This window comes from Anarrhichthys ocellatus, unplaced genomic scaffold, assembly GCF_004355925.1.
Source record: "Anarrhichthys ocellatus isolate YVR2014 unplaced genomic scaffold, GSC_Weel_1.0 scaffold140, whole genome shotgun sequence".
NCBI lineage: Eukaryota > Metazoa > Chordata > Actinopteri > Perciformes > Anarhichadidae > Anarrhichthys > Anarrhichthys ocellatus.
In genome coordinates, this window is record NW_022280170.1 from 450,559 (window position 1) to 464,229 (window position 13,671).

A 13,671-nucleotide genomic window follows, 5' to 3' on the forward strand; every position below is an offset into this window, starting at 1 on the left:
ACACACACACACACACACACAGACACACACACACACACACACACACACACACAGAACATGTGAGGCCTCACTATCATTAGACTGAGATAGCTGACTTAATGAGACGTTGCTCTTACCGTAGAAGGTCAGATAGCCAAATGTGGCGGTGAAGAAGTACATGATGAACATGCCCAGGATGGAAACGTTGCCAATGTTCTGCATTCTTCTCTTGGTTGGACTTTAGGGGAACAAGATGGCAGATGTTTGTAGCTGTAGGTTATATTTAAAGATGCAGTTGGACAGGTTGTAAACAAACACCCAGTTTAGACATTTTAGGTGCTCTCAATGGTTTAGATAATCTGAAAAAACTTCCATTGTCTCCTGACTGCTTGTGTTTCTGGACCCATCTGACTTCTTTTTAGCAATGTTGCCGCTTTCCCAGATTTCATTATAACTGACAGAAGTGATGGCAAAAACAACAAAAAGAACACCCAAGTTGTTGTAAAGCAGAATCATCCTTAAACTGGTTTTCACTAACGGCAAGTTGGGGTAGTTTTTTGGGGGTTTTGAGTGCAACTTTAAAAGCAAGAAAGGGTATGCACCAAAGGGTATTCCGTTCTGTCTTTATGTTACTGTCAATAATGTTTTTTCACGTGTGCTGTGGAAGTGCGTGCTGTGTACTGTATGTGAAGAATGTAAGAATCTAATTATTTGTGTGTCTTACTTGCTCAGTTCTGTGTAGATGGGAAGCACTTCAGGGTGACATACAAAAGCAAATGCCAGGATCGGGATGGTATACGCCGTCTGCAAATCAAGTCAGAGGAAATTCACCAGGTTGCTTTCCAGGAAGCGCACGAGCCCTGTCCAGCCGTGTATGCGTAATCTGATGCACCCACAAATAGTTCCTGGTCACACACATGTTCAGAGCACACCGCAGTCCTCTGAACGGAGCTCGTCGTAAATGAACACTTAAAATGCAAATGGTAATTTGTGTGTGCCTTCAGGGAGTTCATCTCTGACCTCTTGGTTGATGGTGAAGAATTTGGTAGCGCATGTGTCCTCTGAGGCGGCTGTGTTCACAGAGTAGTTGCCAAACACTTCCAGAGGGCAAGCAATGTTGAATTTCTTGTAGATGACCTGAAGGAACAGAGAAAGAGAGCTTGAGGAGGGAGAACAAATGCTACCTCTCCTGCCTTTGGTAACAAACCAAGATAAATCTCAGACACAGATGAAGACGCACGTAGTGTTGAAACAGTAGTCAATGCTGACACAAGATTGACCTTGTTCTAAGAGCACCAGACATGCCTGCAGATCCTTGTGAGGTGGTTGAAGCTTTTTAAACCTCTTCATTCAAAACAAGATATATTTTGGTATTATTTGGAATCTTTCCAAAACACATGTTGCTTTAGTTAGTTTAGTTCTCTACATTATCTCTGTGTCTATATCACCTAGCAGCTACTGTAAACCTTCCTAAAGGCAGCACTACAGCAGCTGTTGACGGCAACTCATCCATGTCCAACCAGCTAGAGCCACAAGGATTCAAACCTGGAGACACTGAGGAGAATAAACTGAGACCACACTAGTTGTCATCTGAATTGTCTCATTTTTCTACAAAGAAAAAGTATGCCAACCGAATAACTTGAAAGATTCCATGATCGATTGAGAATTTTCCTGATAAGGACCTTCTATCCATTTCATTTTCATCAGTTGTAGAAGCATTTGAGTCGATTTTGGGGGCAGCATTGACATATTATTCCCTTCATGAAGTTGTTGTTTTGATAGCAAACAGTTGGCTTGTTATGCATCCAGCTGACATAATTACCATTAATTTGGATTTGTGAGGGTCTAATATTCTTATACTCTCCTTTTAGTCTTTGGTCTCCACCAACTCATGAGGGAAATATTTGTTTCTTTAGCTGCTAAATGCTCCACTATGTTCACCAGCTAACAGTGTGCAGTTGGCTGATGAGCAGGTAGAAAGCTACTTGTGAATATTGTGTTATAATACACAGAATCACATTTATAAGTACTTACTTATTTGCATGTAAGAAAATAATTTTGCTTCTTCTCAGTACTGTAGTTTTGGTAATTTACTTTTCTTGAATCAAAACTTTACAATTTGAATTACATTTCATAACATTTGGACATCTAAATACCAGGTAAACAATAAAAGAATAGAAATACATGGTCAGCATGACCTAATAACTCTCACTATGATCTATAACTATAACATAACTATAACATGATATATAAAGTGTTTGAGATTTTAAAGTGTCACGATTGCAACAAGCACACAGTATATACCATGGACCCTAACCATTTCTCAACAACCACCTGTGCCGTGACAACAGCCATAAAGTAATGCACGGTGACAAGACCCACACACTCACCGCAGAGAGGAAGAAGACCATGCAGGACAGAGAGAAGCCACTGGTATAACCAAGATACCCTGCAGGACCCAAGAAGACAACCCTCAGACACATCTCTGCTACAAAAAAACAGCAGAATAGATCTTTTGTCTCCTAACATGACTTTAAAAGAAAAAGTGAACCTTTATTTAGACAGGTAACCTTATTGAGACATAAGGTTAGGGATGGGACATACAATTTTATTGTAATGAAGAAAACTCACAATAAGTTGGTCCTGGTGAATTTTTAGTATCAGGATAAACGTGAACATAGTCACATGAGTGACTTAAAAAAGCTGTCAATCTGTTAGAGATGTTATCGAGCTTGATTTCAACATAAAGAAATGATCATGTAAGAAAGAAAAGACTTGCACATCAATGTAGCTATTTTTTTAATGTAGCGTTATTTCATGCATGGAGACCTTGTGCTTTATGATTTCCTTATTGTTTATTTGTTTTTCACTAAAAGAATGTTCACTAAAAGACGTGTACTATCGGTGATGCAATAAAAGTATTTATAATACTATTTGTTTCTGAACTAAATGGAAGGTCAAGTGATTCCAGTATGTTGTAGTGCCATTTTTTGATGATTATCAAAATAATAACGTGAATCACAATTATTAGGATTATCGATTTTCATATCATCATGTCTACATGGGGTTAAGACACAACAGCAAGACGACACAAAGTGACAGACAGAAAGGACATTCATACAAAGCCAAAGATGTGAAGGTTGTATTAAGTTCAGTTTACATGAGAGAACAGAGGGGTTAAGTTCTCTTGAATAATCAATGGCCTTGTCAAAATCATAACTCTGAGGAATTAGTGAGTATGATCAAACTGAGAGGAAGTGGCATACCCAGGTGTTTCATCAGGGCCAGTGGGAAGATGATGCAGATAGTGACGATGATGATCAGGTAGTTTCCATTCATGAACCAGTCACTGTGCAGGACACAAGACATCACACACATACAGTTCAACATAGATGTAAAAAAGACTCTCAGACTGCATTTAGAGGTCAGTTCTTTACTGAAATGACAATCTGTTCATTTGTCCCGGGGGCAGAAAGTTAAGTACAGCCTTGTGAAGTTGTGATACATTTGCTTTTTAGTAACTCATACACTTCAACAAGTAGCTGCGATGTAAGAGTCATTGTTCACATACTTGCCTTGGTCCATTGAGTTTACTTCTGAGGTTTAAGCAATCTCTTCTTTAGTACAGTGTAAATAGAACTAAAGGTGGCGACACAATAGAAAGTCACCGTATTGTTAGTGCTGAGATAACGACAAGGAATGCAATCTATGATGCCCACTCTCAAGTTGAGTTAAAAACAAGTATATCAGCACGTAAAAATGGTCATATTAGCTTTCTGTACAGCAAAATGCCTCGCAGAGTCAGATCCCAGGTCAGTTCTAATCAATGAAGTCACACTGAGCACAGCAGTCACAAACTGTCAACAGTAAGAGTGATGCTGCAGTTTGTAGTCTGGTAGTTTCATTTTGTATAAAGCAGGGTAATGGCTCTTCTCAATGCCTGAACACAGTGCATTAGTGCTTCTATTGGCTGACCATACAGATTCCCAGGACAAAGCACAAGTGAACTGTGACCCTCCCCCCTTTAACACCGTGAAGGATTCCTACAACATTCAGTTGATTGTTTGGTTTGAGTTCAGTGAAGCAGGGGAAACACAAACTCAGGTCAAAATGATAAAACAACACCAATCTTCAGTGCAGTGATGTCATCATTATATATCAAGTTTTACTCATATATGAGACTTTATTAGGACAACTGAAGGACAATATAATGCACAGTAGACAGTGCAAGCTGACTAAAAACATCTATTTTAGAGCTGTTTTAAAGGAACACAAAGGACATTTTGATAAAAAGATGTGTTTGACTTCCCCTGAGTCAGATAAGAAGAATTATATCAGTTTTCAGATATGAGAATGATACCAGTTTATGCTCCAGAGGACATCCCAAATACATCTCACATGACATGAGTCAAGTCCACCATAAGGGCAGGAGATGCTGCACACAGTCTCTAGGCCGATGGAGATGTTGTTCGGACTGAAATTGCTTTGTCTAACTTAAATATCTATTTCTACACATGTTAAAGGATAAGGCTGATATTCTGTGTTTCTTCTTGTCAACAAATCTCATGTTCAGACTCAACCAACCATGAGCGTATCTACAAACCAGTACCGTGTGTCTATCAAAGCTTGACATGTCTTTTGCCAAAGAGCTCCATTGTCTGAAAGGATCCTTCATCACCATGAACACACGATGTAGTTTATGTTGACTCAGTCCTTCACATACCGTCCTGCTGCAGGAAGTGAAGGGAAGCCTGAGAGCTAGTTCAGACAGTCAAGTCAGCTGCTACATTCATGTGACCTAGTCCTCTCACTGCAACATATATTCAACGCACCCTTTTGATCATGGTGGTGCTCTGCTCACCAATTTGCCGCCACAGCCCTCACCTGAAAGCTTTGTATGCTGTCACCTTCTGCTGCTGTTCATAGTGTTTCCTGAGCCACAACTATACTTCTCACTTGATTTATTACCTCAGTAAACATTGTGTCAAAGTAAAATACGCACGCGGCTGTTTGATTTTCGCCCGCGCATGGATCTCATTTGCACTCTCGGATTTTGACAGTGATTTGCCTTCATATTTACAGTCTATGCTCAAATGTGAGTTGGCTGACTGAACTTGTCACTATAGAACTAAATGTGTGTAGAACCAAATGTGTGCTAGAGATAGTCCCCAATAAATGCATAATTTTCATAGTTTTTTCAAATTAAACTATATATTTGTAAGATGTGAGAGTGACGTACAGAGAAGCGGACACGTTGTTGTTTTTTCTCTTTCATCTTTTATCATGGACCTATCTCTGGAATGGGCACACACAGATGAAACTGATATTGAATGTCATACATTTTGTTGATTTCAAAGATTTTAGCAGTACTCACCCAGTGCTGGATGTCTGGCCAAGAAAGGCTTGGATTACAAGCGGTAACTCAGATTTGACTATGAACAGGTAGCTGGACATGGCTGCAAGGGAGGAAAGCATAGACAGCCTTAAGAAAGAGTTTATTAGTGTACATGGCCACATGTCTTTACATGCTCCATCAAAACTGGGATGTTCTGGCACATCTGGTTCCCTTGGCAAGAGGTATGATCCCCACCTACTCATATGACAGTTACCTTACCTATATACATGTGTCTTACCTCCAATGTTATGTAGCGTGATGATGACAGCTGCTATGATCTTCCCTGGATGACCAAAAGCTCTCAGGCCAAGCTGCTCGTAGGCACGAATACCTGAAGAGAACAATAACAAGGACCCATGTTACCTGACTGACTGCGGACATTCTGACACATGTACAGGACTACTAGCTGAATTGGCCTCTGATACAAGAGAGGGGAAGTGACGAGACAAAAAGAATGGCCCTTTGACAAGTTTAAGATTTCTGACAATATTTTCCACATTTATGAAGCCTCACCCACAACTCCAGCACTGCGTAGGAGCAGATGGACGGAATAACAGGACAGACAGGCGATACATGTCAGCAGGATCCTGTAAAACACAAACAGGTATGGTAGGTAATGTCATGAATGTCATTCCTACATGTTGATTGATTTCAGTATTTTGCGTATTGAACAGCTTTTGGGCTATAGTTTAGAAAAAGCTTATTCTTCTTTGAAGCCTTGGAAATAAGTTCTAAAAGCTGCAGACAGCTGTTACAGTCTGGCTTTTACTGGAGATATGTCGTTTTTAGGGAGCCAAGTAAAAAGGGCGTTTCAGTTGTCCAGCCAGGTTACCACAAATACAGTTCATATATTAGTTTCTCTCTTGCTGCACCCAAATTGAAAGGCTGCATAATTTAGAGTGAACAGTCCCTGCGTGCTTATTATCTCTGCACATGTGAGTATGCATCTCTATACTGCTGCACCAAACTGCACCAGACTGCATAATATTTTGGGTGCTTACTTTTGGCTGCATGCTCAAGTACCTTTCTCAAAACACCTTTTATTGACTGTTTTATACTGCCAATGATTGACTGCTGACGGCTGACTCCTCACTCACTACTCTAATCCGGCCCCCGGCTGGTAGGGGCCACTGATCTACATAGAATAAAATGAGAGCGTATCTTTTGTGTGAAAACACGTCTAATACACTTGCAGTCTAGACGGGGGTTTGACAAATATGGACCCACCTGCGGAGATCTACTGAGTCTACCTTTCTAGTTATTAGACTGTGTTCTTTATCACACACACAGATATGTATACATATATGTATATATATACATATATATATATTCATTCAGGTAGACAGTCTGTACTTCCTACTACAGTAGGTGTCTCCAGAACAACATTTTGTCACGATGACTCACAACAGACTCATAAGGTGAAAACATTACCAGCAGCTGGTAATGAAGAGTCCAGCTTTCTGCATTACAGATTAGAGGCAAATCACCTCACTGTTGTCTATTAACGTTTGATAAAATTTATTGGCCATTCCAGTAACTTCTAATACTTCATAACTATACATGACATAAGCAATAACCAAGTGTTATGTAACATTGACCTTGTCTCCTCTCGTGTGTCTGTTTGTCTACTGAGGTACAGAGTGTGTGTGTTGGTGTGTTGAACTCCCTGTACCGAAATGTGTATATTTCTGGTACTCACAGGAAAAGGACGATGCCGGTGTTGGACATGGCGTACGACAGACCCAGTATGCCGCTGCCCATGATGGCGTTGCTCAGGTTGAAGACGGATATCCCAAAGGAGGTTTTACCCTCAAACTGGAAAACATGCAGGACTAGAATATTAACTTCTAAGACACAATAGCAATAATGACTTCATGTTAGGATGCATATTGTGACATGACATCACAATTCATGTATAGTGTGTAGTGTCAACTCATAAATCATGCTATCATGTCCTCTACAACATCCTTTGACATGCAACTCTTTTATGTTGGCGTTGTATTTTGAGGAGAAATCCGTGCTGTGTTGATTATGTAAACAACAGTTTGGTTTTGTTTAGTTATCTCGCTGCAATAGGTGTACAGTAAAACAACACTTACACACACAATATTAGGTAACGATGGTGGTCTTAGATCAGTACAAAATGTACGAATTGACATGTTAATGACATGGCACATACTAGAATATGACTGAAGTTTACTAAAGTTGAATTCATTGAAAAAGAAAACTGCCCTTAAAGGAACAGTGTGTAACATTTAGGGGGATTAATCAGCAGAAATGGAATATAATATTCATAACTTCATTCATAACTGGCTCTAGTGAGAGCCAAACACGTTTTATGTTATCTAAACATAGGGATGTGTTCCAAAACCCGGTAGGACAGGAGGGCAGAAGACAGGAGGGCAGAAGACAGGGGGACAGAAGACAGGATGGCAGAAGACAGGTGGACAGAAGTCAGGTGGACAGAAGACAGGAGGGCAGAACACAGGTGGACAGAAGTCAGGTGAACAGTAGACAGGAGGGCAGAAGACAGGGGGACAAAAGACAGGTGGACAGAGGACAGGTGGAGTGAAGACAGGAGCACAAAACGCAGGAGGACAGAGGTCAGGTGAACAGGAGGACAGAGGTCAGGTGGACAGAAGACAGGAGGACACAAGGCAGGAGGACAGAAGACAGGATGGCAAAATACAGGACAGAAGACAGGAAGGCGGAAGATAGGTGGACAGACAACAGGTGGACAGAAGACAAGTAGGGAGAACACAGGAGGACACAAGGCAGGAGGACAGAAGACAGGAGGGCAAAAGACAGGACAGAAGACAGGAAGGCAGAAGACAGGAGGACAGAAGGCAGTAGGACAGAAGACAGGTGGACAGAGGACAGGAGGAATGACTGATGACTGATGTCTGTGTTCTTCATTCTTTATAAAATTCACTCCATACATTCACTCCATACACCGGGCCACATGGCCATAAGCCATGTGGCCCGGTGTATGGAGGACATTTCATCCAAACACATTAATCACCATCTGTAGACTAAGATCCAACACTCCTCCACAACAGTTTTAATAGAGTACCTCAGAACATAATGAGAACAAAACTTTTGCAAGTAAAAAATAAATGTGGAATGTTATGAATTCTACTGTGTAAATGAACTGGCCTCTGCCTTTGTCTCATACTCACATCTGTGAACTGAGGTCTCTTTGATCCATCACTCTGCTGCAGGAACTTTTCTTCCTCTGGTGCCATTCTGTAATATCCATCACAAACCAAAAAATAAACACGGCACAACTTGAAAGTATATGAACATGGTTAATTCAGCAAGAATTCACAGCAGTAAACATACCCTCCCTCCACAGGCACAGCAGCGTCATGGTGGTGATTTCCATTCGATAGCTTCTGCAGCTCCATACTTATGACAGGAACATATGTGGACTGATTCCGTCACATAGATGTAATTTTTTTGAAAGGTGAAAATCTGCAAAAGAAGAAACAAAACTCAAGAATTTTCATAACAGCTCATGCAGAATGTTTGCACATTTATCGTGTCATATTGACTGTAGAACACTGACCTCATCAAACTGCTTTAGCTGGAACTAAAATATGTTTTGTGCATATGTATAGCCACTACAGTTAAAAACATTGTGATACATTACTTGGTGGGGACTACTACTGCATATTTTTAGCCCCGCTAAAAACTTTATTTATAAAACCCAAAATCACAAATGGTCTTTACAATCTGTAGAATATAGAACACCATCTATCCGTCCACCCCTGATTTAGATATGGAAAAAAGCAAAAAGCCCTTTAACAGCAATCCTTTAACAAGAAAAATGCTTTTATTTGTCACTGTGTTTACGTATACATTCAACGACTTTGTCTCTGATTTTCTGTTGCTCTCAATGTACACACAGAAATAGACCTAGAGCTAAAAACAACAAAGCTGAAGAACGCTTAAACATTTCACAACTATGCACAGGTATCAATTTCATAAAAAGTAAAAAACAACAACAACACTTTGTAAGCATTATGACAACAGTGCACTATACAACAGGTTGCTTTATATATTACGAAGAAGAAGAAGAAACATTCTTTTATTCGTCCCACAATGGGGAAATTATTCTCTGCATTTGACCCATCCCTGTATACAGGGATGGGTCAAATGCAGAGAATCCCCGCCCATGCAGGCGCCCGGGGAGCAGTGTTTTGCTCAGGGACACTTCGACACAGGACACGTTGCAGCCGAGGATCGAACCGGTGACCGGTTAGCGGACAACCCTCTCTACCCAGTAAGCCATGGTCGCCCCCTAAGATTAAGTTGTATAACTTAGTTCGGGAACAAGGACCCCGCTCCGAACATATCTCATTTCCTCCGCACAAAGTATTTAAGCACAGCTGACTATTGACTTTCTCTTTGAAACGCTTTGAGTTTGGTGTGGAAAGAGGTTTGACAGAGGGAGACGGCGAGCACGAGACAAACATTTATCAGATCAGAAAACAAGTTCAATATTTTGGCTTTGACAACAACTTTTTGGATTTTGGATTTAGCGGACAAAGACCTTGAAAACTCAAACGGAGTATTTATGGGGGAGAAGTGAGCAGAAGGAAGAGGTTGCAAATGTGGTAGGAAATGCTCACCAGAGAATGAAGCATACAGTACAGTGTTGCGAACGCAGCCCTAAGGCTGGCTCCTCCCCCAACCAATTCCCTAATCAGGGCCAGCATATATAATGCAACTGTTGGCATGGCCTCATCGTTTTTGGCCCTTGTCCTGTATCTGTGGTGGCTTGTAGTATTTATAGGTTTACAGAAACTCCATCATTGCTGTGTGAGTGACATATGTACATGTTAGTACCCCATATGCTAACATATACAGTTGTGTGAAAAAGTGTTTGCCCCCTTCCTGATTTCTTATTTTTTTGCATGTTTGTCACACTTAAATGTTTCAGATCATCAAACAAATTTAAATATTAGACAAAGATGCAATTTTTAAATGAAGGTTTTTATTATTAAGGGGGAAAAAAAATCCAAACCTACATGGCCCTGTGTGGAAAAGTGATTGCCCCCCCCTGTTAAAACATAAATTAACTGTGGTTTATCACATCTTTGGAAAGCTGAGTTCAATTTCTCTAGCCACACCCAGGCCTGATTACTGCCACACCTGTTCTCAATCAAGAAATCACTTAAATAGGACCTGCCTGACAAAGTGAGGTAGACCAAAAGATCCTCAAAAGCTAGACATCATGCTGCGATCCAAAGAAATTCAGGAACAAATGAGAAACAAAGTAATTGAGATCTATCAGTCTGGAAAAGGTTACAAAGCCTTTTCTAAAGCTTTGGGACTCCAGCGAACCACAGTGAGAGCCATTATCCACAAATGGCGAAAACATGGAACAGTGGTGAACCTTCCCAGGAGTGGCCGGCCGACCAAAATTACTCCAAGAGCGCAGCGACAACTCATCCAAGAGGTCACAAAAGACCCCAGAACAACATCCAAAGAACTGCAGGCCTCACTTGCCTCAATTAAGGTCAGTGTTCATGACTCCACCATAAGAAAGAGACTGGGCAAAAATGGCCTGCATGGCAGAGTACCAAGACGAAAACCACTGCTGAGCAAAAAGAACATAAAGGCTCGTCTCAGTTTTGCCAGAAAACATCTTGATGATCCCCAAGACTTTTGGGAAAATACTCTGTGGACTGACGAGACAAAAGTTGAACTTTTTGGAAGGTGTATGTCCCATTACATCTGGCGTAAAAGTAACACGGCATTTCAGAAAAGGAACATCATACCAACAGTAAAATATGGTGGTGGTAGTGTGATGGTCTGGGGCTGTTTTGCTGCTTCAGGACCTGGAAGACTTGCTGTGGTAAATGGAACCATGAATTCTGCTGTCTACCAAAAAATCCTGAAGGAGAATGTCCGGCCATCTGTTCGTGACCTCAAGCTGAAGCGCACTTGGGTTCTGCAGCAGGACAATGATCCAAAACACACCAGCAAGTCCACCTCTGAATGGCTTAAGAAAAACAAAATGAAGACTTTGGAGTGGCCTAGTCAAAGTCCCGACCTGAATCCGATTGAGATGCTGTGGCATGACCTTAAAAAGGCGGTTCATGCTTGAAAACCCTCCAATGTGGCTGAATTACAACAATTCTGCAAAGATGAGTGGGCCAAAATTCCTCTACAGCGCTGTAAAAGACTCATTGCCAGTTATCGCAAACGCTTGATTGCAGTTGTTGCTGCTAAGGGTGGCCCAACCAGTTATTAGGTTTAGGGGGCAATCACTTTTTCACACAGGGCCATGTAGGTTTGGATTTTTTCCCCCCTTAATAATAAAAACCTTCATTTAAAAACTGCATTTTGTGTTTACTTGTTATCTTTGTCTAATATTTAAATTTGTTTGATGATCTGAAACATTTAAGTGTGACAAACATGGAAAAAAATAAGAAATCAGGAAGGGGGCAAACACTTTTTCACACAACTGTATGTATGTTAGCATATGGGGTACTAATTAGGCAAAAGTTTCGACACTAGATGTCTATCTGATGATGCAGTAGCTCAATTTAAAAAAGCGATTCCATCTGAATTTAACTCAATACCATGCCTCAATATAACAGAGGACTCCTGTGATAACTTTAGTCCGTCCCAGGTTGATGATCTTGTCGATAGTGCTACAGGCTCCTCTAAAAAAGAATAGTAAAACAAAGGAGGTATAACCCTCAAACCCGCAAAGTAAAGCAAACATCGCGAAAACTTGAAAGAATATGGCGTTCCACTAACTTTGAAGAATCTCGGTTAGTCTGGCGAGACAGTCAAGATATATAAGAAGGCCCTCCGTAATGCTAGAGCAGCCTATTACTCATCATTAATAGAGAAAAAGAAGGACAACCCCAGGTTTCTCTTCAGCACTGTAGCCAGGCTGACAGAATCACAGCTCTGATGTGCCGTGTATTCCTGTAGACCTCAGTAGTAATGACTTCATGAACTTCTTTAATGATAAGATTATAACTATTAGAGAGAACATTAATAATCTACTGCCCTCAACCAGTACCGATCTATCCTCAAATAGCGTAACCTTAGAAACAGCTGTTAACCCTGATATATATTTAGATGGCTTTACTCCAATCGACCTTGACCAATTGACTTCAACAATTTCTTCATCTAAACCTTCTACCTGTCTCTTAGACCCTATACCGACTAGGCTGCTTAAAGAATTGTTACCGTTAGTTAGCACGTCTTTACTAGATATGATCAATCTGTCTTTACCAACAGGCCAGTACCACAGTCCTTCAAAGTAGCTGTAATTAAACCTCTTCTTAAGAAGCCCACTCTTGATCCAGAGGTGTTGGCTAACTATAGACCGATCTCTAACCTTCCCTTCCTCTCTGATCCTTGAAAAAGCAGTTGCGAATCAGTTGTGTGACTTTCTACGTAACAATAGTTTATTTGAGGATTTTCAGTCACAGAGACAGCTCTGGTAAAAATAACTAATGACCTTCTAATTGCATCAGACAAAGGACTTGTCTCTGTTCTTGTCTTGTTAGACCTTAGTGCTGCATTCGACACCATTGATCATTACATCCTGTTGCAGAGACTAGAACATTATATTGGCATCAAAGGAACCGCACTAAACTGGTTTAAGTCCTATTTATCAGATCGATCTCAGTTTGTAAACAATGAAACATCAATGAAGACCAATGTTAGTCATGGAGTTCCACAAGGTTCTGTGCTTGGACCAATCTTTTTCACCTTATATATGCTTCCGGCAATATTATCAGAAAACACTCTATAAACTTTCATTGTTTTGCAGATGACACTCAATTATATCTATCGATCAAACCAGATGAAACCAACCAGCTCACTAAACTTCAAGCATGTCTTAAGGACATAAAAACCTGGATGACCTGCAACTTCCTGATGTTAAACTCGGACAAAACTGAAGTTATACTATTCGGCCCAGAACACCTCCAAAATCAGTTATAATGATATAGTTTCTCTAGATGGCATTGCGCTGGCATCCAGCAGCACCGTAAAGAATCTCAGAGTTTTCTTTGATCAGGATTTGTCTTTTAACTCCCAGATAAAACAAACTTCAAGGACTGCCTTTTTTCACCTACGTAATATTTAAAAAATCAGGCACATCCTGTCTCAAAGCGATGCAGAGAAATTAGTTCATGCATGTGTTACTTCTAGACTAGATTACTGTAATTCCTTATTATCAGGCTGCTCTAAAAGTCTCTTAAATCTCTCCAGCTGATTGAGAATGCTGCAGCTCATGTACTAACAAAAACTAAGAAAAGAGA

At 40.6% G+C, this 13,671-nt stretch overlaps 1 protein-coding gene across 4 annotated transcripts in view; it reads right to left on the minus strand.

Moving 5' to 3' along the window:
- Nucleotides 1-13,671, minus strand: part of slc38a5b (solute carrier family 38 member 5b) — a 28,131-nt gene that overhangs the window by 3,552 nt on the left and 10,908 nt on the right. For all 4 annotated transcript variants that reach the window (XM_031877546.1, XM_031877545.1, XM_031877542.1 and 1 more), the window contains 11 exons: nucleotides 8,717-8,848; nucleotides 8,554-8,620; nucleotides 7,074-7,189; nucleotides 5,888-5,961; nucleotides 5,613-5,705; nucleotides 5,354-5,435; nucleotides 3,246-3,328; nucleotides 2,370-2,428; nucleotides 1,000-1,116; nucleotides 704-783; nucleotides 117-217 (listed from right to left, as the gene is read on the minus strand). In XM_031877546.1, the coding sequence (XP_031733406.1) occupies nucleotides 117-217; nucleotides 704-783; nucleotides 1,000-1,116; nucleotides 2,370-2,428; nucleotides 3,246-3,328; nucleotides 5,354-5,435; nucleotides 5,613-5,705; nucleotides 5,888-5,961; nucleotides 7,074-7,189; nucleotides 8,554-8,620; nucleotides 8,717-8,781 (937 nt within the window). In that variant the 5' untranslated portion in view covers nucleotides 8,782-8,848. The remainder of the gene's footprint in view (nucleotides 1-116; nucleotides 218-703; nucleotides 784-999; nucleotides 1,117-2,369; nucleotides 2,429-3,245; nucleotides 3,329-5,353; nucleotides 5,436-5,612; nucleotides 5,706-5,887; nucleotides 5,962-7,073; nucleotides 7,190-8,553; nucleotides 8,621-8,716; nucleotides 8,849-13,671) is intronic.